The sequence below is a fragment of the Parus major genome, chromosome 28 (assembly GCF_001522545.3).
Source record: "Parus major isolate Abel chromosome 28, Parus_major1.1, whole genome shotgun sequence".
Lineage (NCBI taxonomy): Eukaryota > Metazoa > Chordata > Aves > Passeriformes > Paridae > Parus > Parus major.
Genome location: NC_031797.1, coordinates 210,907 through 238,695, shown reverse-complemented (window position 1 = coordinate 238,695; position 27,789 = coordinate 210,907). Strand labels below are relative to the sequence as shown.

The 27,789-nt window shown below is 43.7% G+C and overlaps 1 protein-coding gene across 1 annotated transcript in view; it reads right to left on the bottom strand.

Annotated features, from left to right (window-relative positions):
* LMNB2 (lamin B2) overlaps window positions 1-21,923 on the bottom strand; it is a 38,593-nt gene extending 16,670 nt beyond the window's left edge. The window contains exons 1-3 of the mRNA XM_015651800.1: window positions 21,688-21,923; window positions 13,618-13,754; window positions 637-793 (exon numbers count right to left, since the gene is read on the bottom strand). Of these exons, the coding sequence (XP_015507286.1) occupies window positions 637-793; window positions 13,618-13,754; window positions 21,688-21,888 (495 nt within the window). The 5' untranslated portion in view covers window positions 21,889-21,923. The remainder of the gene's footprint in view (window positions 1-636; window positions 794-13,617; window positions 13,755-21,687) is intronic.
* Window positions 21,924-27,789: the final 5,866 nt, after the last annotated feature.

The following is a 27,789-nucleotide window of genomic DNA, read 5'->3' as shown; positions in this document are numbered from 1 at the left end:
CCAGTTACTCACAATAACAAATCTAATGTTAAGCCACTGATTTAAAGAAAGCTAGCCCACACTACCACCAGAAAGAACGCAATAAATAAACAAAGACCCAAAAAAACCCAAAAACAAAAACCCAAACAAACAAACAATAACAACAAAACAACATAAAAAACCATGTGTGTGTCTGTTAATTGATACTTAAACAAAACTTATATGTTTGCATACCAACTATTTAAAATGTTGGATTAGCTCAATACATTCTGATACAGGAGCCAAGGATTATTAATTCCTCAAGCACAATATGTTGCACTTTCTTTTTCTTGCTAGCATGGTCCCACTGGGTATTTCAGCACAAGTGCAAAATTATGCAGGACCTTACAAAGGACAACATTTAATAACCCAGCATCCCATGAATATAGAAACATCAGAAATCTTTAAATAAAAGCTTCTGAGCAAAATGTGTAAAACGCTGTGTTGCTTTTGCTGTTTTACAGAGATGTCTTAAAATTTATTTTTGTATCAAAGAGGGGCAGCCAAAGGTTCAGCAGTAAGCAAGGTGTTCAGACTATAAACTAACTGCAAAGAAAAAAGGAATTTACACTACACAGACTGTCCTGTGCTGAAGCAAGAGAGCATTGCCTATCATACCTTAGCAAGCTGGGCACGCAGATCAGCCACTTCTGCTTCCAGACTGCGTTTCTCGTTCAGGACAGTATTGAGTTCTGCTTCACTTCTATGGAAAAGAACTTCCAGATCCTTGATGCGCCCCTGAGCCACAGACAAATCTGCATCTTTCTTCTTGTAGCTGGAAAAACAAAAGTACATTATACACGGGTTCACACCCATCCTGAGCACGTCCTGGTTACAGCCACAGGTATTTGGTTATCAGACACCTTTTGTCAAGCCTAGCTCACCACTATATGGCTCTTGCAGTAACCTGCAAATACTGCTAATCATTGACCTGGAACACCCACAAAATGTGCAGCCAGTACCATGTTCTGTAAATGCATAGCAGAGTAAAAACTATGTCATGGACAGACAAGGGAAAAACAAGAAGGCAACTCTGGCAGCTAAGAAATGGTAATACCTAACCCCCAACACACACACAAGGTGTAAACAGTACTTTTTCATCTGGCAGCTACACAGATGGTATCTTTTACTTTGGAGTACAGCCCATGAAGCAAAGTACATGCAATGGCCAAAGAGGACTGAGCATCCCCATGGTTTAATATCTCATGTGGTCAAGCCTACTCCTCATGATGCATTCCCCCAAAAAATAGTAAAATAAAATAATCCACTGTGGAAATGGGGTCACCTTTCAGGAATAAACCAGTATTTCTTCAGCAGTATTTATTTCGAGCAAAGCACATCCAAGTGTTTCAAATATCATTATTTGAGCTGCTATATCCAACTTGCAGATATGATCAAGGTAATCTTCCTTCTGCCCACCAAGTAATTTATCAGTCTTTTCATCTAACATAGTGACTTTCTGCAGCTTTTCTCAGCATGTATCATTATGTTTTTAAAAATCTGTTCTGCTATGTGCTGTAATCCTTCCTTGTTGCTGCTTAAGCTCACTGTTCTAGCCTCACACCGCATGAGATGGAGGAAACAGAAAATTTTTTTTCACTTAAGTCATTGCAGACAATTTTTCTCCTTTCCTTTCCTCAAACTTTGAATCTATAGATCAGTAGTTTGCACCTGTGGTCCATAAGCTGCTTTTTAGGGACCACAGAAATAATTTTGAAGAGTATTCCTACTGCATATAGGCTTTTAAAAGCTCTGTGCTCCATCTGCAACTCCAAACATGGAGAAAAAACCCATTATGTTTGCAAAGAGAAAAAAAAAAAGGTGAAAAACACTGTTCTAGATTATACAAACCTTGCTGCAAAGCCTGAATCCTGAAGCTTGGTTCCCAAACTCCTCATCACTTGTACTGTTGTCTTGAACTTATGGTTTGCCTGAATTGGCCAGAATTATTTTACAAAAATCCTCCATTATGGGGTATTGGTGTGCCCTACATACAATATTTCTTTACATAGTACCGCATTATGTGCATTTTTTAATAAGTTAACATCTTTATGATGCAATCAGCTTGTGTTTTCTCTCTGCATTTCATGGTGTACATCTTGGAATTTATTTTCATTTAAGTGTAACCAATTTTTCTTCTCATCAGTCCAATCTGTCACTGTGAATTCTGTTCTGCAACATACGTGCAGTGTCTTCAAACTCAGCAGTTTGCTGGAGGCACAGACAAAATGTGGCTTCTACTTAGAAGACAGTTATTTAGCAGTAATCAGAAAGTCACAAGTGCAGTGTTACTTGTTCTGAAACAAGCCACTGTGCCTGTGTCACAAGCTATCAGACATGGGAGCCTTCTGCCTGTGCAGGACTCAAGGGACAAATGCCACTTCACTCTGAGCTTCAACAACAGAAGCCAGACAGCAAGTAAGTGCTTCCAGGGATGGGAATGAATAGAAGTGTTTGATGCAAAGCTTGACAAAGAACCATAGAGAATTCCTGACAATGATAAGTAACTTTGGCCCTCTCAAGGACACTGACAATATTGCAAGCCATTTTAATTTTTATTTTTCACTTATAATTTCAGCCTGGCTTATTGCCTTCATGCAAAAATGTGACAGAGGTTTTACAAAGGTACAACTGCTTTGAGGGTCTATGAGATTTAAAAAAGTTCCTAGAAGCAGTCAATGCACCTGATAGATGTGTCAATGCCTCCAAGGAACACCAAGTTAGGGTAACTCTCAAGAGCTCTTTCTTTCCAGAAAGAGCCAAGTTTGCTCAAGGGAAATATTTTGGTGACCACAGAATCACAGCATTCTTTGGGTTGGAAGGGACCTTAAAGCCCATCTCATTCCACCCTCATCATACTCCAAGCCCCATCCAACCTAGACTTGAACACTTCCAGGGATGGGACAGCAACAACTGCTCTGGGCAACCCATGCCAAGCCTTCACCACTCTCACAGGGAAGAATTTATTCCTCATATCAAATCTAAACCTACTGTCTTTCAGTCTGAAGCCACACCCTGTTGTCCTGTCCCCACACGCAGGGTAAATAGCAGGCAGAGGAAGCCACAACATGACATTCACCCCTCTCAGAGCTGGGAGTGTGCACCTCCAGCAGAAGACTGCTAAAACATGCAGAATGATGGCACCTGACAGATACTGATCTTCAGACGTGGCTTGACTTAGGAAGAAGTGATACTGGTAAAGATATGAACAGACACTTCATGAACACCAGGACAGAAGACTTTCCTTAAACGTGCCATCAGTTACTTCTGCTATCAATGAATGGCCCTTATTCACTTCACCAGATCTGGTTCAAGAGTCTTGTGAGAGGATGACGTTCTACCTAAGCAGATGTGTTGTGCACCTCACCAGTATGTTGTTTCCATCTACATCTCTACTTATCCCCTCCCTCCAGTAGTCAAAAATTTTGTCAAACAGCTGAAGATGAAAACAGTGGAAGCCATTACACAGCATATAGGCTAGAGCCATTCATGCAACAGAATGATATGAGAATGGCTATTTTTACAACAATATTTTAATTCTAGATTTAAAAATATGTCTCATCTCCTCATACAAACATCTTCAAACTAAAAGTTAAGCTGTTCCTTACATCATAGAAATGGCGTTTGAACATCACTTAACTTTTTATCAAGTGAAACTACCCAACTGTTATATTGTGCTGTTAATTTTGCTCCCCATGGTGTTAATGGTTTGTTCCCCTCTCCCCTATGTTGTGTTATTAGTTTAGCCCAATTTGTACCCTCCTACCCCATTTGTCAATCTACCCGGCCCCTTGTTCCTGAATCCTTCCTGTTTCTCCCCCCTGGGCTCTGTCAGTCACTCAACTACACCTCCCAGCTTCTAGAAAGCTCGGGGAGGGTCATCAAGTGATAGGGCAGGGACAGAAGAAGTCCCCCCCCAAACCATCCTCATTGGTTCTCCCCAAGGTCCTCTGATCCTATTACGCTCCCCCCCTTGTTTCTCATTGGTTTGCAGTCTGTCCCCTCCCCTTGTTCCTCCCCCGTATCTAAGATGCTGTCATTCCCTGCTTTGGGGGCTCTCCTGGGGCAGCACCCCTGAGGTTGGAGGTCCCTGTGAGGACTAAATAAACCTTGGACTTTGCCCTTCACAAGAGCCTTACTCCTGCCTCCTCCATAGTCGCTGCAGTCTCTTCTGATAAGCCACTTCTCTGATTCCCAGGATTCAGAGGGGTGTCCCCCTGCATGTCAGTGGTGTTGAACTAGCCCGGGTGAATGGAGTGACAACGCCAAAAGGGATACCGTGACACCCAACTGCTTTATGAACCTAGTTATTGTCACTGTCGGACACAAATTTATTCACACAGATGCAGCTCAAGGTGTGGTGAAAGAATAATAATAGTTTGTTCTTTCAGTATTAATAGTTTTCAACCACGACCAGGGATTGGATAGTCAGGTTACCACCTATCCAACTTCACTGGCCGTAAGAGATGTCCATCAAAAGGCATATCTTTAATGGAATGTATAAACACCTATGTTTATAGTTACTTTTGTGGGAATGTGGCTAGAACTTGTGAAAAAGAATACTGAAAGGCCTGATTCTCAGGGCGACAAGTTATGAACTTGGTTCAGCAGAAAAAAATTTACATTCATAAGTTGCATTCAAGGTACAAATAGTACAATACTTAAGGTACAAATAATACAAACAGTACAATTCATACATGGATGTATTGTAGATGTTGTAAAATACACAGAATCACAGAATGGGTTGGGTTGGAAGGGACCTTAAATCTCATTTTGTTTCACCACTCCCATGGGCAGGGACACCTTCCATTAGACCAGGTTGGCTCCAAGCCCCATTCAGCCTGATCTTGAACACTTCCACACAGATGGTGCAGCTACAGCTTCTCTCAAGGTAACCATTTCCAGTGGTTGGATATTATGTTCTTCCCCCAGAGGGTGCTGGGGCACTGAACAGGCTCCCCAGGGAATGATCACAACCCCAAGGCTGCCAGAACTCAAGGAGAGTTTGGACAAGACTCTCAGGCATAGGGTGGGATTTTGGGGTGTCTGTGCAGGGCCAGGAGTTGACTTCATGGTTTTGTGGATCCATTCCAGCTCAGGATATTCCATGATTCTATGATTCAGTGCCTCACCACCCTCACATGGAAGAATTTCTTTCCAATATCCCATCTAATGCTGCCCTATGTCAGCATGAAGCTGTTTACCCTCATCATCCCACTACTGCCTAGTATAAAGTTCCTATCCCTCTCTTGGAGTCCCTTTAGGCACTTGAAGGTGCTCTGAGGTCTCTCTGAAGCTGTCTCTTCTCCAGATGAATGTCCCCAGCTTGCCCAGACTGCCTCTAGAGCAGAGGGGCTTCAGCCCTCAGAACACGGATTCACTCCAGCAGTTCCACATTCTTCTGATGTTGGATTCCCAGAACAGAACACAGTACTCCAGGTGGGCTTGAAGAGGCAAATTGCCTCCCTTGACCTGCTGGCCACACTTCTTTTGATGCAGCACAGGATATGATCAGCTTTCAGGGCTGCACGTGCACACTATTGGCTCAAATTCAGTTTTTCATCCATTGATACTTCTTTGTCCTCAGGGCTGCTCTTGATCCATTCTCCACCCAGCCTTCGTCTGTGATGGGAATAACCCAACACATATGCAGAACCTTACACCTTGTTGAATTTCATAAGATTCCCACAGGCCCATTTCTCCAGCCTGTCCTGATCTCTTTAGATGGCATCCGTTTCCTTCAGTTCATCAACTGCACCACACGTTTTGGTTGGCTGTTCTTTCTCGTTATAAGTGCGTGCCTCCTATCCCTAACCATCCTCATGCCCTGGTTTCCCATTCAGTTTCCAGTGGGTACTCTGAAAGTCTTACAGAGATGATGAGCAGGAACCAACAGGGAAACAAAGAAGATGATACAGCCAACAGTCCATCTGTTTCTCTACACCAATGCATACAGAGTGGGCAGAAAGAAGCCACTGTGCTACTGGAAAGCTGCAACCTAGTTGCTGGTGAAACTTGGTGGGATGAATCTCATGACTGGACTACAACTATCAACAGCACAGGCTGTCAAGAAGGGACAGGTGAGGAAGGAGGGGTGGAAGGGTTGCCCTCCCCAACAAGTAGATTGAATGTGAAGGGTTTTCTCTAAAGAACAGCCACAAGCATTTTGAAAGCCCATGAGTAAGAATCAGAGACCGAGGCAACAATGGGAGCCCTTGTGGTTGGCATCTACTCCTGGCCGACTGATCAAGTGGAGACTTTTTGCTCCAGCTACAAGAGGCACTGCACTCAAAGATTCATCATGCTGTGGGACCTCAACCATCCCAGCATCTGCTGGAAAAGTAGCAGGGCAAGCTGTAGGCAATTGAGGAGGCTGTTGGAGAGCACGAAGGATAGCTTGCTAATCCAGGTAATAAACAGCTCTACCAGATGGGATGAGATATTGGACCTAAGGGTCACCAATACAAGTGAGCCAACTGGTGATGTCAAGACAGGAGACAACCTGGCCTGCATTGATCATGCAGTCTAGGAGTCTGCATGACTCCTGAGAGATGTGGGTCAAGTGAAGAGTAATGAACAATGAATTTTAGGAAAGCAAATTGCCTACTGTTCAAGGAGTTAGTCAATAGCACCCCCTGGGAAAGTGCCCTCAGGAACAAGGGAGAAGACCTTTTAGGAAATTTTCTGGAGCACAAAAGCTCTTGATCCTCAAGACTGGAAGGCAAGAGACCAGCACAGATGAGCTGAGACCAGCAGGTGAAACTATAAAGCAAGAAGAAAATGAAGAGGCAGTATTAGTACAGGCTGGTATCCTGGCAAGAGTATGGAAATTTCAGAAACTGCACTTGCTCCCAGACACGCCAAGGTGAGCACTATGTGCTCACAATGGTAGAAGCCACCATGGGACAGCTGGAGGCCTGCCCTGTGCCTCATACGAATGCCCGTAACACCATCAGAGGTCTTGAAAAGTAAGACCTTTGGAGGCATGGTACCACTGAGAGGACTGAGTCAGAAACCAGGACTCATTTCAAGAACAGCATTATCAACACCTGGGCTAGGGAACACATGAGTGGGTATACCATATTCCCTACCATGCACCACCAGGCAAAGTGGAGAGGTACAATGGACTGGTGAAAACCACCTTGAAAGCATTGGGTGGGGGATCTTTCAAAAATTGGGAGCAGCATGTAGCAAAGGCCACCTGGTTAGTTAACACCCACGGTTCCACCAATGGAGCAGGCCCTGCCCAGTCTGAGCCCCTGCACAGAGTAGATGGAGACAAAGTCCCAGTGGTACATCTCAGAGGTTTGTTAGGGAAGACAGTTTGGATCAATTCTGCCTCGAGTACAGACAAACCCATCTGTGGGGTTGTCTTTGCTCAGGGACCAGGTTGCACATGGTGGATAATACAGAAAGATGGAATAACACAATGAGTACTTCAGGGTGATCTGACATTTGGGCGAGAACCATGTGCAAATATCACTGTTTGCTGAACGTCACTGCTATTGTCTGTATCCAGCTGTATACTGTATATATATGTATGTATGTATAAAAGTACATGCTTGTAGAGTTAGAATATATGTTAGTTTTGGTAGTAAGCTCATATGGGGATAAGGGGTGGAATGTCCTAGGGTGACTATGATGTTTGCATCCCCATTCCTCTGTTCTGTTCATGCTGGATATTAAGTTCTGCACCTTTAAGGCTTATTCCGAGAGCATAGAGGGGGAGAAGAAGCGCATTTTTTTGTTTGCAGAAACTGCATTTACTTCCCCACATTCCTTCTCCGGACTGTGTTGTCCGCAGCACACACTGTGGGACAGAGCTCTCCTTTCTTTTTAGTTAGTTGTTTGGGTTTTTTTAGCTAGCTGAGGCAGAGAAGTTCCCTGGACTGTGGCATTTCTTTTCCTCGGAAGCACCTGGCCCCGCCTCTGGACTGAGAACCCAGAAAAACACCACGGGCTCACAGCTGTGGCCCACCAGGGCCTGGGACACAGCATTTTCCAGCACTGGAGGGACTGCTAAAGAGACTGAGCGAGCTGAGCTACAGCCCACAACAAAGACTTTCTGAATTTGCCATCTCTTCAGAACTGCAAGAGGTTCTATTGTTTAATATTACTCATTTTTATGCTTGTGAATACTTTGCTTGTTAAATAAACAGGTTTTTTTCCACTTTTCTCCAAAGAAATCTTTTCCCCAACCAGTAGGGGGAGGGGCCGCTTTCTAGAGAATTTGCTTTGTAGAGGGACCCCTTTGGAAGTTTCCTCCCAAATTTGCCCTAAACCACAACAGTAGGGATAGGGTCAGTAACGCCAAGGTACAGCTGAAGTTGTACTTGGTAAGGGACACCAAGAATAACAAAAAGTGTTTCCACAGGTATGTTAGTCAGAAAAGGAAGGTCAAAGCAAACATACTTCAATGAACAAGACTGGCAAAGTGGTAGTTGTCGCTCTATTGGGAACAGCGAGAAGAACACAGATTCTCTTGTGTGTTGAACAGGAGAGCAAAGTATTATTCTTGATCTTCTTTTATAGACATGTTCAAGAAAGTCCGAGAGGTAAAACTCATTGGTCATTAAAGCAACACATCTACTATCATTGGTTAAGTGTAACATCACCCCTTGACTGTTTTCCTAAACATCACCTGCAGAGATTGCTGTCCTTTACCAAGGACTGTTTGGATTCTTTCTCATGCTTTCTCAGGCCAGAATGAGAAGGCTGTGAATTAGTTTCACACAGGCTCTGTTACCTTCTTCTTAGCATCCACAGGTAGTAACAGATGAGAAGAAGGTTAATGTACTCAACAACCATTTTACCTCAGCCTTCAGTGGCAACCTCTCCAGTAGATGGACTACAAAACAGGAACTGACAAGGCAAAATAACTCACTATAAGAGAAGGCTAGGTTTGTGACCACCTGAGAAACTGGAATATATCCTATGGGATATATTCAAAGTCTATATAAAGTCTATGGGACCTGTAAAGAGTCCAGAGGAGAGTGGCCAAGCCACTCTCCATGACATTTGAAAACTCATGGCAGTCAGGTGACAGCCCAGGTAACAGAAAAAAAGGGAAAGATTGCACCCATTTTGCAAAAGGGTGGGAAGGAGGACTTCAGGAGTTACTGACCTGCCAGCCACACCTCTGTACCTGGGAACATCTTGGAACAGATCCTCCTAGAAGCTCTGCTAAGTCACACAGAGCACAGGGAAGTGATTCAAGACATCTAGTACATCTTCTTCAAGAAGCTTCTTGGAGCCTGAAGCTTCTTCTGCTTGATGGAGTCACTTCATTGCAGAAGGGTTATGAATATTGTCCATCTGTACTTCTGTAAGACCTTTCATAAAGTTCCTCCACAACATCCTTCTCTGATAATTGCACAGGTAAAATTAGACAAAGGCATCAATGAAGAAAAATAGTGGGCATATGCAAAAACATAAAGGAATTAGAAAATTTAGTCAATTTGGCTTTTGTAAAGGAAGGCAAGGAGCATAAGCAGGGGAGGGAACCCTGCATAGAAGAGCTCTGAGAGGGTCTTACTTCACCTCTGCCCAAAGAGGCCACAGCAAATCTGGTTACCAAAAAACACTCCTGAGTCCTGTAGCATTCCTGCCACTCACTGGGGTCTTGGGAGACATCTCTGAGTCCAATGTAAAATACTATCTGAAGCTTACCCTTCTTCACACACCATCAGCTCAGAAGCACTCAAAATGCAACTGTGTTTAAGAAATTGCTCATAAATAAAATTCAGAACAAGACACTAAACACTGTTATGGTACAATAGCATCTTGAATACTGGCTGAAGTTCTAATTCAGCAGCTTTCCTTCCCTAGAGGATATACTAAAACAGGAAAAATGACAGAGAGGATAAAACATTGACTGAAAGCACAAAACAGCTTCAGGAGTAGAAGCAACTAAGCAGTAAGATGTTTCCACTTCAAAAAATAGATCATTAAAGAGAAATATATTAGCAGATATGAAGGAAAATACAAAACCAAAGGGATAAATGAACAAATGAAATATGGGCAGACATACTGAACAACATGTTTATACAATACGTAGGTAAGCTCAGAATCCCCTTGCTAAGTCTAAGAACTCCACAACCCGCTGGTCTCAAATACTGGTTGCACTGCGAAATGCAAACCCATGATGGCTCTTACACAGAATCCAGCTGGACATCAGGAAGTCCCTTAGCTGAAGGGAGATGCTGAAGACTGGAAGAGTATTCCAGAGAACTGTTGCTATGCATGTTACATCTTCTCTTCTCTAGACAAATGGCTTTTAACAGAGATCGATTAACAGGCTAAGTAGACATTTGGTCAAATTCAATATGAACTACTCTAGAAAAAGCCTTGGGATGCTCCTTGTTAACTAACTAGGCAAAAGTATACCAAATTATCTCAAACACTAAAAATCCCCCAGAAAATGTTACAACATAGGTAACACAGTAAGAGAAAAAAATCTAAACTAAACAAAATATGTGTCCCTGTTGCTGCTAGACACGAAATGAGTCACACGGACGCAGTTTGAGGTGTGGTGAAGGAAAGAGAAAACTTTGTTTTTTCTCTCAGTATTTATAGGTTTCTGACCACAACCAGAGATTGGATAGTCAGGTTAACACTTTTCCAACTACACTGGCCGTGAGAGATGTTCATCAAAAGGCGTTATCTTTAATGGAATGTATAAACACTTATGTTTATAGTTAGTTTCCTGGGAAAGTGGCTAGAACTCGTAGAAAAACAATATTGAGGGCCTGATTCTCAGGGTGACATGCCCCAAAATCCAAACCCTGGGAGCTGAATTTGCACTCACATGGAACCCTGGGGTAGTATTATCTTTCAGTATCTGAAGAAGATACAGAATGACGTAAGCAGAAGTATTTCCTCTCAAGTCCATTATTGACAGAAAAACCTTGTTCTTTCCTAGACCACAGGCCTATCCCAAATCCTTGTGTCCCATCCAAGGCTCTTGATGCAGGTTGGTCAGCTGCTTCACAAATTGAAATTGTGGCAGTAGACAGCCCCAGGAAGGAAGTAAAAGCCAAGAAAGCCTCAGGCTCCTTTGGACATGAACTAGGCTTGACATTGTAACCTCCAATCACACCCTGTGGCTTCCCTGGAGTATCTTCACTGCCTTCAGGGCTTTCCATGTTCACGAACTTAGGCTTTTAGAGAAAAAAGGGGGGATCTGCTCTTAAAGCAGTAGATTGACTGTGATCCTATTTCTCAAGGGAAGTCTATTATCTCCTGTCCCAGCAACCCAAAGTATTCCAAGCAAACAACAGGATAGCAGTGTTAGGGATCCCTCTGGGCCAGACTGTGCTGGCATCCATAAATCTCTATTCTGTCATGAGCTTGAAAGAGAGATAGAAGTAATAGTGGTGAATATAAAATTATACAATTATCTACTCTTCCACTACACACAGTTCCCAAAGGAAGTTTGGTCTGAGAGAAGCACCATCTGACTGTGAGCATAGACAGGGAAGCTTCAGAAATGAGCTAGATGTCAAGTGAACGCTGCAAATCAGACAAAAAAAATTGAAAGCTGCACTTGCAAGAGTCATATTTAAAATCTGGCCACATCACAAGCTAAACACCCCATGAACACTCCAAGTACATTACAAGAATCTCAATGGACTGGAAGGAATTTGGTAGAAGAAACTCTGAAGCTGAAAAAGAATTCAACTCTATTGCTATGAACTGTAAGCACAGAGAGAAACACAGAGAACCAGGTATTTTTTCCTCATCTCTCACAGAAGACAAACAAACAAAAAGTTGAAATTAGTTTGGTAGAACTGGTCATTGAAGTGACTGGTAAGGGGCTACTTTGACATTGAAGTGACTGGTAAGGGTCATTGAAGTGACTGGTAAGTTGCCCAGATAAAGGATGAGGGAGGTGATCCAAGGGAAAACACTATCTTCACCATTTTACATGCACAATTTTCTACAAGGTATTTGTAAAATCTCTTAGGGCTATCAAAAGTCTAAAGAACAAGAGTCAACTGGATTCTCATGATGTGCCAAGTGAAGATACTTCTTACAAGGATAACTTAATCAAAACAGAGAAATATCATCTTGCAGAAGATAAGAGGTGAACCAAATTCCCAGTTATTACTGTTGCTCTCTTCTGGAGCTTGCTTTAAAAGCCAAGCAAGAAGAGTACCTGCTATCATGAGATGAGAGAGACAAAGTCCATGTAGTGCCAACTGCCATGCAAAATATACTATCCAAAATAAATGCCAAGACTGCTGGCCTGAGGCTTTGAAGAGGAAAACCAGTCCCAACAGGAATATCCCAGTAGGGCTGGCTGGGATTCACCTCACCGCACTTCAGGGGTTTTACGGCTGACCTGGTTACCAGAGGGGTTTTTCATGGTTAACAAAAGCTGAGCTAACCAAGTCCACAAATACCAGTGCACAGGTTGCCTGACTGACCACATGAAGGCCCATGGTCTTGGCTGTACTTCAATAGGCTTTACACCAATTCACTCAAAAGCAAATGCTTACACTATCGCTATTTCATAATTGGACAGTTGTTACAGGGCAAATTCCAAAAATATCTCCAATGGCTGACTTTAAAAAGAGGGCCCAGCATAGAACATGAGTATCCAGTGATACAGCAAAATTTACAGAGAAAACATTAAATACTTTATCATAAATCAACTAGTTAGTCAGAAAAAGAAAGGAAAGGGAGGAAAACACTGAAGTTCTTCTATAACCATTTAGTTGCAAATGAAGAGAGATGAGAGACTTATAGTAGGCCTTAGTGGCACTGACAGATTAACCTATTTTATGGCCAACAACATTGATAAACAGGTGATGTACATAATGACCCACTCAGGAAAGATGTGTAATTTCCAAACTTATATACAAAAATAGGTACCAAAATTCAATTAGAAGCAAAAGTTGATTTTTCTACCACATATATTAATTTTAAAATGAAGTTTCTACTGCTAAACGGTATTTGATTACAAATAATTCCCATGGAAATGAAATAATGGATTCTACTCGGCTTCAAGAACTAGTTTATTATGCCAATTTTCTGTGAAATAAACTAAACAGCAGTTTTAAAAAACTTAAGTTTTAAAAACAAGCTCTTTTCACAGCACATTTACATTGTAGCTTCATGTCTTTTCACAGCAACACTGTTTCCATATTCCCAAACTGCTCAGGACCAACCCTTTCTCCTTTCTTCCATTATTCCTATCAGCCATATAGTGAACCAGACAATAAAAATCATTAATTAACCCTCCTTGGATGGATTAATTTTAATCTAGATCACTTTCTCAATGCAGTTTACCAAGCAGCTGCACACATGTGAGTTCATGTAGGGGAGGTATGGCAGGACAAAGCAGGCACAGCCATTTGTTTGAGCCTCAAATCACAACATTCATCTTACATTTATAAATACACTCGTGTATATACTGCTGGAATTATGGGCTCTGACCAGCTGTACCAACAAGGTGAAAGATTTTCCCTCTGACAAGACTGTATCGCCTCATATATCTGCTTCCAAAATGCATCTTAAGAAGCATCATTGGTATCATTTCTACAGCAAATATTACTCATTCTAATTAAAAGAAAAAAAATTGAATAGTCTCCTCACCTTTTATTAAACTCCTCAAGTTCTGCTCTCAGTTTTCCTATTTCAATTTGTAATCTAGCCCTCTCTTTGGCAGTTTCGTCCAGAACTCTTCGAGCATCAGCCAGTTCAGACTCATAGAGACTCTTGATCCCACTCACCTAAGGGGGGGGAAAAAAAAAGTATTTGAGTATGAGAACATCCCAACAACATCAAAGAACTGAAACCTAAGATCATGTTACACACAAGTTTCTTTGAAAAAAGGTGTATGATATGATTTCTGCCATTTAAGAACATTCTATATTGAACATTTTTAATTAACAAGCAACCCAAAAATTTCGTTTTTATCATCACTGTGGGTATTCAAACATACTATGTTTGAAATGTGCCAACCTTCAAAAGAGATAAACTGAACTAGATCAGTGCACCCTACAATCTTAGCTTCAATTATTTGCCCTTATTCCCAATACTGCTGGCTTTGGGAGTTTTTTAAACACTTGAAGACATTTTGTGGAATACAAGCCCAAGGGTGCATTTTGACTCTGCTTCTCTTCCACTTTGTACAAACCTACAAAGAATCAGAAACCAGATGAACTACAGAAATGTGAACTGCTCATTTCTACCTCAGAGGATAAAGAGCTACAGACTTCTCCCTGTCCCAAAATAATATATCATATAATCAGCGATATAGACACCATGAGGCACCTCAAAGTCTTCTATACCTTTGTATTTTTTAGAAGGCAAGATTATTTGAAAGGTATAACAGACAGCTAAAATGTACAAACCATGTAAGACTGCTGCTTTTGCTTATCTGTGAAAGGATACCAGAACAACTTTCATAGAATCATAGAACATGCTGAGTTAGACCTGTCAGGAGCACCGAGTCCAACTCCTGAGTCTGCACAGAGCACCCCAACAATCCTATGCTGTGCCTGAGAGTGTTGCCCACCTTAAGCTCTGGTAGCCTTGGTGTTGTGAGCACTTCTCCAGGGAGCCCATCCAGCACCCAACCACCTCCTGGGAAAAAAACCTTCTGATATCCAAGCCAAATCTCCCCTGACTCAGATTCACGCTGTTTCGTCAAGCTCTGTCACTGGTAATGAGAGTGTAGAGACTGGCACTTGCCCCTCATGAGGAGGCTGAAGACTGCACTGAGGTATCCCCTCAATCTCTCCTTCTCCTGGCTGAACAAACCAAGTGCCCTGGGCAGCTCCTCGTACAGCTTCCCTTCTAGACCCTTCGCTATGGCAAGGTCATAGTGATTAGGATAAGAGATTTGATGATCAGGATGCCTCAGCAAAAACAGCTTTGAAGATTGCAAGAGGATTGAATCAGTCTGGTGACAGAGAAGACTGAATCAAGTAGAAGGGATGTTGCAAAAATGTATAAGTTTGTATGTTTGCAGGATGTTTAACCCAATCATTGTAGTAAAAAATTAACAGCCTTCCGAGAATGGTATATAAGTATATGTAACACACTGTAAATTCAGATTCTGATCACCACTCAGTTGTCCTCGTCTCTCTCTCCATCGCTGATACTTCCCCATCCTTGCAGCTTCTTTCTTTGGACACTCTCTATTATACTCATATATATATATATAATTATATATATAATATATATAATTATATATATATATAATATATATAATTGTCTTGGGTTGCAATGCAAGATATTCTACTACTATCTGCTGAAACCAGGTGGGGCAGTGTTCATCATCTCTTCCAACCCATCCTCTCTCAAGGGGGCTATCTTCTGTTAATGGGCCATTGAGTCTCACTGCATGACTTGTGTAAAATCTCACAAATCCCATTGTGAGATGCTCCACCCAGGGGGAGGAGCCAAGCATTTCTACCTGTATCTCTTTGGAGACTCAAAACACCACAAGCAGCCTTTCTCCACTGGATCCCAGAGGAGAGACCAGACCCATCTACACCACCACTGGACCTTCAGAGGAAAATTATGCCCTTTTATAGGATCATTGCTTCAACAGAACCACATCTGTCACTCCAGGAGGACTGCAGCCACCATTTAATCACACTGCTACCAACTCCCTGACCAACAGGGTGTCAGGTTGTATTCTGTCTCTGCCCGTTGTTTTTTTTGTTGGTATTCTTTTTTGTACTACTGCATTTTTATTTTTTATAATTTCCTTTGTAAAAAACTGTTATTCCTATTCCCATATCTCTGCCTGAGAGCACCTTGACTTCAAGATTATAATATTTTGAGAGGGGGGTGGTGGTTTACATTTTTATTTATTTCAAGGGAGGTTTCTGCCTTCCTTAGCAGACACTTGTTTTTTTCTAACCAATATGATAATATACATAATATATATTATATTATATTTATATATAGTGTATTATACTCTTCCTTCTTTGGTCACTCTCTGTTAACTTAATTTCTTTTTTGTACTGTGGTGCCCAAAACTGCCCCCAGAATTCAAGGTGAGGCTTTCCCAGTACAGTGCAGACACAATCCCCTCCCTTGCCCAGTTGGGCTGATGCCATCAGGACATGTTTGGCCCTCCTGGTTCCAGGCCACTGCTGACTCAGATCCAACTTGTCATTGCCCAGAACCTCCCTTTCAGTAGCTCCTGTTCAGCTTCTCATTCCCCAGTCCATCCACAAAACCGGGGAGGGGAGGGGAGGGGAAGGGAAGGTGCGGGAAGGGAAGGGCCTAACCCTCCAACAATCATGCAGAATCATGTGGTCATGTTTGATACTCTTCAGGTCCCTCTTGCCACTAGCATTGGTCCCTTTGTTGAAGAGCAGAAGGAATAAAACTCATATGGTCACGTGACTCTCAGCAGCCTCTGTACATTATCCAGAATACAAGCCCTGGGGAGCAGCAATGAATCTTATCAGATGACAGGTTAGGCCAGCAAATCCATCCCTCAACTGTGAAAATGGAAACCCCATCTGAAGGTGACAGAAAAAATAAAACTAAAACCTCAAAATGGAGTTGAGGAAAAAACAAAAGGAAATGCTGCAGCCTGTTGGGGAAGGTGAAACAGGGAAGCCTTATGAATGTGATTGTTTGGCACTAGTTTGTGAAAATATGAAGGCTAGAATCAAAGCAGAAATGAAAGCCTGCTTTGAGTTATAGGATACTGAGTACTGGTTAACCAAAGAACAATAGCCTAGCCAGCTAGAGGTGAATCCCTGTTGATAAAACAATGTCCTTCTGCTGATAAGAAGTGTCCAAAAGTAAAGAAGCAAGGAAAGAACTTGTAAAGCTCTGTATAGTATAAAATGCAACACTGTATGTTAATATAGGGAAGCTCATAGGTTGTATGTAAATTCTTTAGTGGGTGTGTCTCATGGTGATTGGTTACTAAGAATTAGAATATTCACGATAGAAAAAGATATATTGGATTGTAACAAGAACTTCGCTCTCTTACCTCTTGCCTCTTACCCCTTATCCCTTTACCCCTCTCCCCCACTCTTAACTCTCAGCCCCCTCTCCCTGCTCCTACCCCTCTCATCTTCCCTGCTCTCTCCCCCTGGCTTTTCCCTCTTTCCCTCTGTTTCTCTTACTCCCTCCCTCCCCCTTCCAACCTCACCTCCCCTGCTCTACCTGTGCTCTCTCCCCTCCCTCGGACCACGTGGATGCAGAGGCTGGTGGCAGACACGGGTCTCCCCTCCTTTTACCCTTATAATAAATTGTTTATACTTGAACAGCTTGACCCTGGAGAAGTCTCTCACCGCGAGCGAGCGTTTTTACATCACCAATAGCAGCCCAATCCACTTCATGTCTATGTCCACCCAAGCATAAATCTTACTGCACAGAGGCCAACCTAGACACCCATATCGTACTACAAATGTGCTTTGACTTCCCCCCCTACCCCGTGTTGCCAGCAAAAGAGTCTGCAAGTTTGTAATTGGGCAACACAGAAACAAGGAAATAGAAGAAAACAGATGTTTCCATAGCAGACTGAAAGACACAACTGCTGGATGCACTAACCTGTGCTGGGAGCATTCAAAGCTCACTAGGCAGTGTGTGAAGGGCAGACACACTGATACAGACCCTCCCAAAGCAACCACTTGAGAAAAGCTGCAAGATGTCAGTGAAGACCTGAAACTCGTCAAGAAGGCACTGAATCAACATGCTAGGCAAGAAACATATTCCAGCCAATCACAAGTGACTCCAGACAAATTTGGTGAAGAAACATCATTAGCATATATTAATGTGCAAAACACAAGTGTATTCCCACCAGGTATGTTCTTATTTAGCCAGTTATAAACTGACAAAGGACTGCCAGCCAGCTATCGCTCAGACTCACCAAGAGTATCAGTCAAGTTCTCAAGAACAATGAAGATACGTGTTATGTCACCTCCCAGATGCACCCACAGTGCCAGAAACCATTTAACCAAATATTTTAGAGGATGCAACTTGAGTGACCCAATGTCCACAGCAGCATCTCAGCATGTACTGTACAGGTGGCAACTTGGCAACAACAAACCCTCATATCCTGGTCATGACACTAGCTCTGGTTACCACACATGCTGGCAGGTAAGAGGAAACCATGTGAGATTGCAGATGCCTGCACTCACACCCACAGAGATGGGAAGACACAGGTGAAGAGGGAACCCACATAGATACTGCTTTTGTCATAAGGGCAACTGCCATCAGCAGCTGAGGCTCCCAAGGATTTCTCTCTAATTCTACTTTCAGAGGGTGAGCACAGTGGGGTGCCCTCACAACAGTGCAGTAATCCCTCCTGTCCCCATCAAAACATCTGTTCCGGAAGGCTACAACCATAAGCACTGCAGGAGAGGGCAGGGAGTTAATAAAAGGGAATTGAGGAGAGCTCTAGGACTGTTTTCTTAGCTCTTTTGGTATCTCCTCTCCCAGCCTCACAAATTAGGTTATTGCAACAGTGACCTCAACACAGTGAGAACTGTATCAGTCATCTATTACAGATGTGGAAAAACAAGGGGAAGAGCTCAATTTCTCTTCTGTCACAGGCTAGCCTACACGAGGGCAGTGATGGAGGAAAGCAAACAGAAGGAATGAGGACAGTTAGAGGTTCCCCCAGTGACATCTTCAAACTTTTTTTGCATTTGTCTGCGGGCTTACTGTACACTTTTTATTTGTCTAGGCACCTACTGCATACAAGTAAAGGTAAAGCAGCATTGAACAGGGTTAGGAAAAAGGCTATAATTAATAAAGAACTAAAGATGAATCAACTGCAAAGCTTCTTTTCTCTGTTGTTAAGATATGGAAGCCCTGTGTTCATCAAAAAGAACAACAGAAATATATCATTCTAAGGCCATGCTGAGATTGCCACACAGAACAGCAAACTTTCCTGAAAGCTTTCAAAAGCTGCTTTCTGCAATCTTGTTGAAATTGGTGATTGAAACAATGAGGAAAAAGAACATCCTGATCAGCTGATGATTAAAGAATGTCTGGCAGAACAGTGGCTACAGTCCTTGCCTGATCAGCACCAGTAAAACTTCTCTCCTCCACAAGACACTATCCTAAACCAGAACTTTGAGCACAGATCAAAACTGTTCCCATACATGCAGGGTTGGGGCAGGGGTGTCAGGAATGGTCACCCATTACTCAGGACATGTCATGTCAATCAATAATGATCTCACCCAGCTCAGGTATGGTCCCTGTGGGACACTGGAGTGACAAGCAAAGAACAAATCCCTCTCTCATGATAACCACAGTTCTGTCTACTGCTTGCCATAGTGATACTTAACCTTGAGAAATTCACCTTTATTCATGGATCCCACCATCTGCTCTCTAGGCAAAAATCTCAGGTAGTAACCAATAGCGCACTGGTGAGCAGCCCCTCCTGTCTGCTTCCCACCATGTGCATGATACCACCTACTAATGGCAGGTGATGTTTTCTGCCATTACCAAAGAAAAGCCAAAAATAATAGAAAATTCAGTCAGCTTTTATAAACAATAAATAAAATCAGACTCAAATTTATACACACTTGAGGACAACCAATGGGAATTTTAATCTTGAATACTGTGGAAAAAGAAAATAGTCTCCTATATGCATGTAGAACTTAGGTGCTTACATATATAGATTTAATAATGCAGAGAGAACAGTATGTGAATTTCACTGGACTATGTTTAACTGTGCTTCTACACAGAAGTTAGATCTGCTTTGGTGTTTGTTTGGGAGGGGGTTGTGGGATTTGGAGGGTTTATTTTAAATTAATATCTTATTTCACACTAAGCCTAATCATTTTATGAATGCAAATTCCAATGGTTAATAAGAAAACTGAATTGTCAGCAGAAAATCTAGTTTACTAGGTTGGTCCCAAAAGTGAAAGGACAGGATTCTCCCATTCCAGTAGATGGAAAATCTGACAACTGTGTGAAATTTTACTGATTTCACAGTTCTAAACCAATGTCCACCATCCACCATTAAAACAATAAAACTACAAAGTTTCCTTCTGTGGACATATGCAAAGAATAAACAGACCTTCTTAAAGGGATGGAGAAAGTATTTAACAAAGGTGGTCCAGAGACAAGCCAAAGCATTAGTGCCAAAGAATGGCTTGATGAATCCTGACGAAGTTTGTTACAATATGTCTAAGACCTTTTTAAAATCTGGATGAAAAAACGTGAGAAGTAAAGTTCAAGAGCAAAGTAACCAGAAGGTTCCTATGAATATTCTCAAATTTATTTTCTGATTACTGCATCGGAATACTTTTCAGAATTGCTAGCACACAGAACTGCTGTTACGAGCTGTTTTACGCTCATGTTAAAAGTCTAATGAAATTATATCCACATTGTCTGCTTGTCCTCTTGCTACATGTGTGCTGTCAACAGAATTACATTCTGCCTCTTGCATTTCAAAGGGATACTCCTTCTAGCCTCCAGCAATCTACAGCTTAGAAGTTCCCTAAACTAGATGTGTTCATTTTGTTTATAACACGATTTCACACAGCAAGTGATGTTCCATGCTTAGAAATAGCAGGCGGTTTTGAAATCATAGAAGTTGCAATGTACTGTTACAATATTAAGTGGTACAAAGGGACCTCAAAGGTACTTCGGTTTTGGGCATACATACACTGATTGCAGGTACTCCAAACAGTCCCCAAGTAAGACATTATCATATCTGCTCCGCTAAAACTAAATTAAATCAAACCCTTCTCCCAACACCCCAAACATCATCAAATTAGCATCCTAAGAGGTGAGAAAAAGAAAAAAAAAAAAAATTAAAAGCTACACAGTGGCACTGCGATCCATCACATCCCAGAAGTTACAGTTCAGGCTATTTATTGATAGGCTTCCCACAGCAGTTTAACATCATCTCAGTGGTGGGACACCGCACGTTGCTGACGGGGTTTGGGTTTGCACAGGACAGGACTGTCTCCATGTGTCACCAACTACATTCTTCCGCCATAAGGGAAGGAGAGCTCTGGGGGAAGCAAACACCACAGAACAGGGAAAAGCAAGGCTTAGGAAAACGAATCATCCAGTTTTGCTTACAAAATTCGAGGAAAAAAAATCCTAGTCGTTTACAAGGATCTGATGCCGAGTATTTACGGGGTCTGTAAAAGATTTCCTATGGTGAGAGGCAAAACTAACCTAAACCCTTTCAAATCTTCCATCCCATTGCATCAGCCGTCAAGACAGAGGCCGAAGAGGACATCCAATACCCCTGTACCAGAGTACGCGTGTGCTGTGGGCGCGGGGCATCGGAGGGCCCGGGCCAAGGGACCCGCAGCGGCTCTGCGCTGCAGCCCGGCCGGCCCGGGAGCGCCAACACCGCCCTCAGCGTCGCGTCCGACTCGCTCCCCTCCAGTCGCCGGCACAGTCCTCTGCCGGTGCCGAATCCCGGCCTAAGCCGCCTTGAGTGTGTCGCCAGAAGCCCCTCAGCACGACAGCGCGGCCAGAGAGCCCCCGGCCGCCCCGAGGGGGCTGCGCGGGTGGGCGCTGGGCCAGCACAGCCCCAGCTCCCCGCCCGGCGGACGCGCACGGCGCGGCGGCCATGCGGAGCACGCCCCACGCCGCGCAGGGAACGGGCGGGAACTCGCCGGGCGAGCCCCGGGCCGCGGACCCGACCCGGGACGGAGGCGAGGGGGCGCCCGACAGGCAGTCACTACTCGCCCCCCACTCCGGCCGTACCTCCCGGGTGGTGACCTCCTCCTTCTCTGAGATCTTCAGCAACAGCCGGTCATTCTCCAGCTCCAGCGCCCGCACACGGTCAATATAAACGGCCAGGCGGTCATTGAGCTGCCGCAGTTCCTCCTTCTCCTGCAGCCGAGAGATGCGGGTCGGAGACAGTGGGGTACCGCCGGGGGTGCCGCGGCTCGGAGTGCCTGACATGGCGCTGGGCTGGCGGGCGACTCATTCAATCCCGCCGCACCGGGGGAGGGAGCACTAAGATGGCGGGCGGGCGTTCCCTCGCGCCGCGGCGCCGCCTGGGACATGCAGTCCCGGTGCCAAGATGGCCACGGGGCTTGGCGGTGCCCGCCATTTTGCGCCCAATCAGGGACCGCGGGAGGCGGCTCGGGCTGCGTGGTAAGGTCCGAACCGGGCGCGGGGCCTGTTGTGAGGCGAAGAGCTTTTAGAGGCAACAGCGGAAGGGACTGGAGCGACCGACAGGGCTGACCCTCACCCACTCCTGGCGGAGCAGCAGCCCGCATCCCCCGCGGGGCTCAGGCATGTGGGGTGACGGGTTCCCTGAAAGCGTGTGATTGTGTAGTTTTCACTGTAGTTCCGTAAAATATCGTCCATAGCAGGCTGTGCGCTGTTACGATTTGCCCTTCTTTGCTGTCGGCTCTGCACAGGCCAGGGTCTAGCTCTGTGCTGAAATTGTGAAAACATGGATTGGACGCTCCCAAGGTGGAGCTTTTTAGGATTGCCTAAAGAGTGATGTTTAATGGCTATAGTCAAACTTTGTACAAACTCAAATCTACTTAGAAGTTTCCTCTTCCTGAATATTTGGGGTAGTATTTTTTCCCAAATCCCCAAATTCTGTCAGTTCTGCGCATTAACTAGTATAAACTGGATTACCATTCCCAAAGCTGCTCCTGGCCTTATGCCTTTCAGCTACAAGAGAGGGCTGAGAAAAAGTAGAAGTCGAAAAACAGAATTAAAAGTCTGTCGTCTGTATGAAGAGCAAAGAGAAAAAGTAGCAAGAGCATTATGCAAAGGTGGGAATATAGGTCTGGAAAGAGAAACAGGAAAAACAGCAAGAAAATACAGCATACAATGTGAAAACTTAGGGACCCAGGATGAAAAGGTAGGTTGGAGGTATTTGGTCTCAAAACAGCACTAAAATTATTTAATCCTAATATCAAGTACACCTCAAACTGGAAAAGCCTTGGAATAAACGCAGCGATTCTGGATGCTCAATATCCCTGTGGGCAAATAGCTGTAAGTCTCTTTAGAAATCACTGTAAATCACAGGTTTTCACCTGAATGCATTTGCCTCAGCATGTACATCTGATACAAAAGGATATGTCCTTGCTGCTGTGAGACAGCAGAGTGCCCGTCTCACCTGCTTGGGCATCACCTCTCCCAGGACAGAACTGTGTGCCCCTTCGTCTCCTGCTGAGAGCCAAGGGTGGGAATTTCCACAGCAGTCTGTGGAGTTGTGGGTATCAGTGGGTTCCCTGGATGGTGTTTGTCAGTGACAGCTAAAATGGAAGCAAGATCACTCCCCGTGCGTTTTCTCAAAGGCACAACCTCTACATGAGAATCACTGCCGGCATGGCGCTGCCAGTGAGATCAGATGATACGGCGTGCGACCCAGCATGAAACGCAGCTTTCTGACTGAATCGGGAAAGGAAGCAGAGAGCAGAGACTACAAATCCCAGGGTCCTGAGGTCGCTGCTCGCAGCGAGGTCGGATCCTGCGCCATCCGCCTCCTGCTTTTTGTTCCAGCCACGCTTGGGAGTTGCAGTACAGTATAGTGCGTGTTTTGAATTTTGGCGCCTGTCTTCAAACTGTAAGCGAACTGTTGCTGGAGCGGCTCCAGCCCCAGTCCCAGCCCCTTCTCCTGCCCCAGCTCCTGCCCCACGCAGTCCATGTCGTCTCCAACGGCACTGTCTTCCCCCGAGCAAACAAAAAAATACCCCTGAGCCGTGCACTTAGAGTGAACTTTTTCTCTCTTTAACATTCAGTTTCCAACACTAGCAAATTTGTGGAAGACCAACTATAAACTCTGGTTGTGTTAAGACAGGAAAAAATATTTTAAGATGCTGAAAGCCTCTTAAGCATTTTTGAGATAGCTCACTTCTTGTAATTTGATGTGATCATCTGTGCATCTGTCATATTGTAGAAATTCTTTTAAGCTTTTTGCCGAATTTTGATTGCTAATGAGAGGGATGACGGGTTTGTCTTTACAAACAAGCTGTGGGTCTGCTGATAAGATGCACCTATCACTGAGAGACAACAGAAACAATAGGATAGATTCCATTGAAAGATGAAAGAGGCACTGAAAGAGCACCATGAATTCCACAAGAGCTGAAAGTTAAGAAAAGATTATGCATTGCTAGGGGAAGGTACCCCAGGTATCAGGCGTTCTGGGAAGTCTGTACCTCTCAAGTCCCTCAGCCCATGGGGAAAGAGAGAAGGGACAAGCGGCCGGGAATTAGGATAAAAAGGAGGCTGTGCCCTCCAAAAATTTGAGAGACCCCAGGAGAATGCCCCATGGCCTCTCCCTTTATTCGAATAAAGTAAAAGGACTCCTCTGTCTCCTTTTTGGACATCAACCTCTGGTGTTTGTGGATTAAATTTTCCTGACAATAATAAAAAAACAGATGTAAATCCCCTTTGTTCATTAGGTTGAGCCCTCTGGTTTTTTTAGAAAGTGGCTTAGAAACTTTGAATGTTTCAAGAGTTTGTGTGCTTTGGGATTTCGGTGGGTTGTGTTTTTTTGGTTTTTTTCTTATTGCAGTAAAGTTGTTTGTTGGTTGGTTGTTTTTTTTTTTCAATATATACTTCCTGAAATATCCAACAGTAATAATACCTCATATTTTCTACATTTTTTAGAAAGTCCCTTTCTTTTGCAGTAACTCAGACACCTCATTAACATTTTTATCCCTGACACCTCATTAACAGAAGATGTATATTCACTTTTCCTATCTCTTCTAAAATGAAGGGAAGTGCAAAACCTGAGTGCCCACTAACCAGCTGTGTTTTCCAGGGACTGCAACACATGTTTCAGTTGTGGCTTTGGCATCTGTTTAAATACAGGTCCTCTTGGATCCCTCTTATGATAGGGATTTAGTACTGAACCATAGTCAGTATGGTGACTTATCTCTTAATATTTAGCAATTAGTTTTTCATTAGAGACCTTGGCAGATCTTTGCTACCCAAAATAATTTTACAATAAACTTCTATTTTGAGCAAGTAGAATAGATTTGTTACCCTAAGATAGAATAATTTAGTGTTTGACAAAGGGATGTGTCAGCCTTACCTGGCTGGGAAAGCAGAGGATCACATCAGTCTCTGGGGCTGTATTCCTGGGCATTCAGATTAGGAATCTAGATTGTTCAGAGTACACTGCAGCTCCTGCCTTGCTCACTCTCCCAGGTTCTCCCTTTGTGGGAAGGGGAGCAGAGAAGGAAGCTGCTGCAGGTATAGGTCCCACCCTGATACAAAGTCAGGAACTTGGAAGAGCCTTGGGCTCCTTATTGAAGCTCTAGCTCAAAGACACTTGCAACATATATGATTGTCTGCATAGGATAAGAATAAATTTTTGGAATGTCAGACACGGGCAGTAGAGACAGGCTCAGTTTAGCTCTGGAGTGTTTCTCTCACCAGATGAATGAAGGAATTGCTTCCAGGTATGTAATAAAAGACAAAGGAAAACCTTGTGTACCCTTTGATGCAGAGCACCTTCTCATTTGTTGACCAGTTTCCTGTACATTTGGGTGTAACGAATTTTCTGATGCTATCTGAGATTTCATAACGACTCCGACATTTTCATAAATCTGGAGATACAGGATTTCCACTGCTATTTCTTAATTGATTTGATTTCTCAGCAGCTGCACCCATGTTCTTCCCTTTCTCATTTTATACCCTTTTATTTGTATATCTTGAATAGGATTATTTTATCTTTCCTGTAGTCGCCTAACTCCCCCTCTGCCTCATGTTCTTCACCTTGCTTGAACAGCCAGATAATGTTTCACTAATTGTCTCAGCTATTGTCATTAATTTCAGGAAGGAGAAGGGATTGAACATATATCACAGAACATTTTCCTATAAGTCCAAATTCAATCTAGCCTCTTCATTAGTGCTCAAAAAATTGCTAGCAATGGCTCCAAGTCTGGAAGAAGCATTCATACCACAGAGTTCTGGTCCTGAATTTCATCTTTCATTGAATATAATATTTTCCAGCAGTGTCAGGACAGAAAGCACTAAAGCAAGTGGAGAAATTTAATGGTATACCATGAGTCATGGATGAAACCTTCCTCATGCATTATGAGAAAGTTTGCTGAGATGTAAAAAAGAGCAGAGGAACATGGTACACAATTGTGGGGTTAAAGCAAACAACAGACTGTCTGTAGGACAAGGGTTTTTTTCAAGACAAGACGTAAAGAGTAAAATGTGACCTCCTGATCGGTATACAAAGATGTTTACAGTTTGAACAGTAGAATGTTGTCACCATAAGGTGCCTTCGTTGTTAAATACCTCATGTTGTGTCATGTTTGGTAAATATCAATGTTGTTGTGACAGCCTTGTTAAATGCTACCTGGCCTTGTCTATTGCCTCGGTTGCTCCCGGCACCCCCAAATGGCAGCCAATGACCTCACCCAGTGTGTAGATGAGCCAAACTCCCATGGGGATTAGCATCCAGGGGAACTGGAATTAACATCTAAAGACCCCTAGAATCAGTGAGCCATGGCACCAACTGGACTCCAAACTACGTTGAGGAGCAGTGTTGCACAACGTACTGATGTTCTGGACCTCATTGCCGTAACTAACAACATGACTATACATGACTACCCTAGATTTACAGTGAGCCAGTGTCTTCTAGGGACTCTCGTGGGGACGGAAGCCTCAGCTCTGCCATGCAGCACAGCTGAACACCTCCTCCTCTGGGTCGTCCATTGGGAGCAGCAGTGGTGTGTGCAGCCCCTCAAGCCCCCCACCTAGAGCTGACTTCAATAAAGGCATTAAAAAGGAGCTGGTCTCCTTGCCCCTTCTTCTCACAAGACATCACGCCGTTACGTGTAGAGGGTGTATTTATTTCTGAATCCAGCACCTACTGTTTGGCAGGAGTTTTGAAAAATAATATTCTTCTGGTACATCATTTACCTCCTTATTGAGGCAGAATTCAATCTGTGTCGCACTAGGGGAAGTGTCAGTCAAGTCTGGACAGGGAGAATTCTGGTCTGTGCTTGGAATTGTTCCCTCTTTTGTGGCAGGAAGGAGCGTAACTTCTAAGCGTTGCCCTTTTAGGCCCTTCTACTGGAACCAGACCCTGCTTCCATGTGATCAGAAAGAAAAGAGAATTTAATTCAAGAAACACTTCATATCAAAAAACACTTCATATTGCCCCCCATCTCAACACAAAAGAGGTAAAAGATGCTGAGTGGTCAGTGCTCAAGGCTCCCTGACTTTCCACATTTCTGCTTTGTCATTTTTCTACAGAGTGGTTTACATGTTAGAGGTTAGGGTTTTTTCTTTTGTTTTTCTTTTCCTTTAGGGAATTTCCCCCCATTTTTGTTGCTGAGGAACAAAACTGGTACTTAAGAGAGGCAAAAGAAGCTGCCAAGCTCAGGAAAGAGGAAGGCATCTGGCTGCACTTCTCTTATCTGAGGGTTTCTCTCAGAGGGGTAAAGATACAGAAATAATTGGGCTGGTAAAAGACGGAGTGGGGGCAGCTGCTAGCTCACTTGCTCTCTTGGCTTCGGAGGACAGTCAGAGCTGCTGCTTGGGAGAGGGAATTCGCTGGCACTACTAGAGCCCAGCCTGGCCTTGCTTCTTCTGCCATGGGTTGAGCCTTTTGCTCTTGACAGCAGCCACAGAACTGGGACCATATTAACATCTGCCTCACCAAAAAAAGGACCCACACCATCTACTCGGGTGCTACCCAGGATCCCCAAGACCCCTCTGCCTCCAAGGGAGCCTCTTCAAGTGGTGTTCCAGAGCCAGGCGGCTCCTGCCCAGCCCTGCCGCTTCTCTGCCACTGCTCCAGGTTTTCACTACACTGTAACCCAGCACCCCTGCCTGCCTGGACGCTCCTCAGCTCATGCTACAACTGTGGAGTTT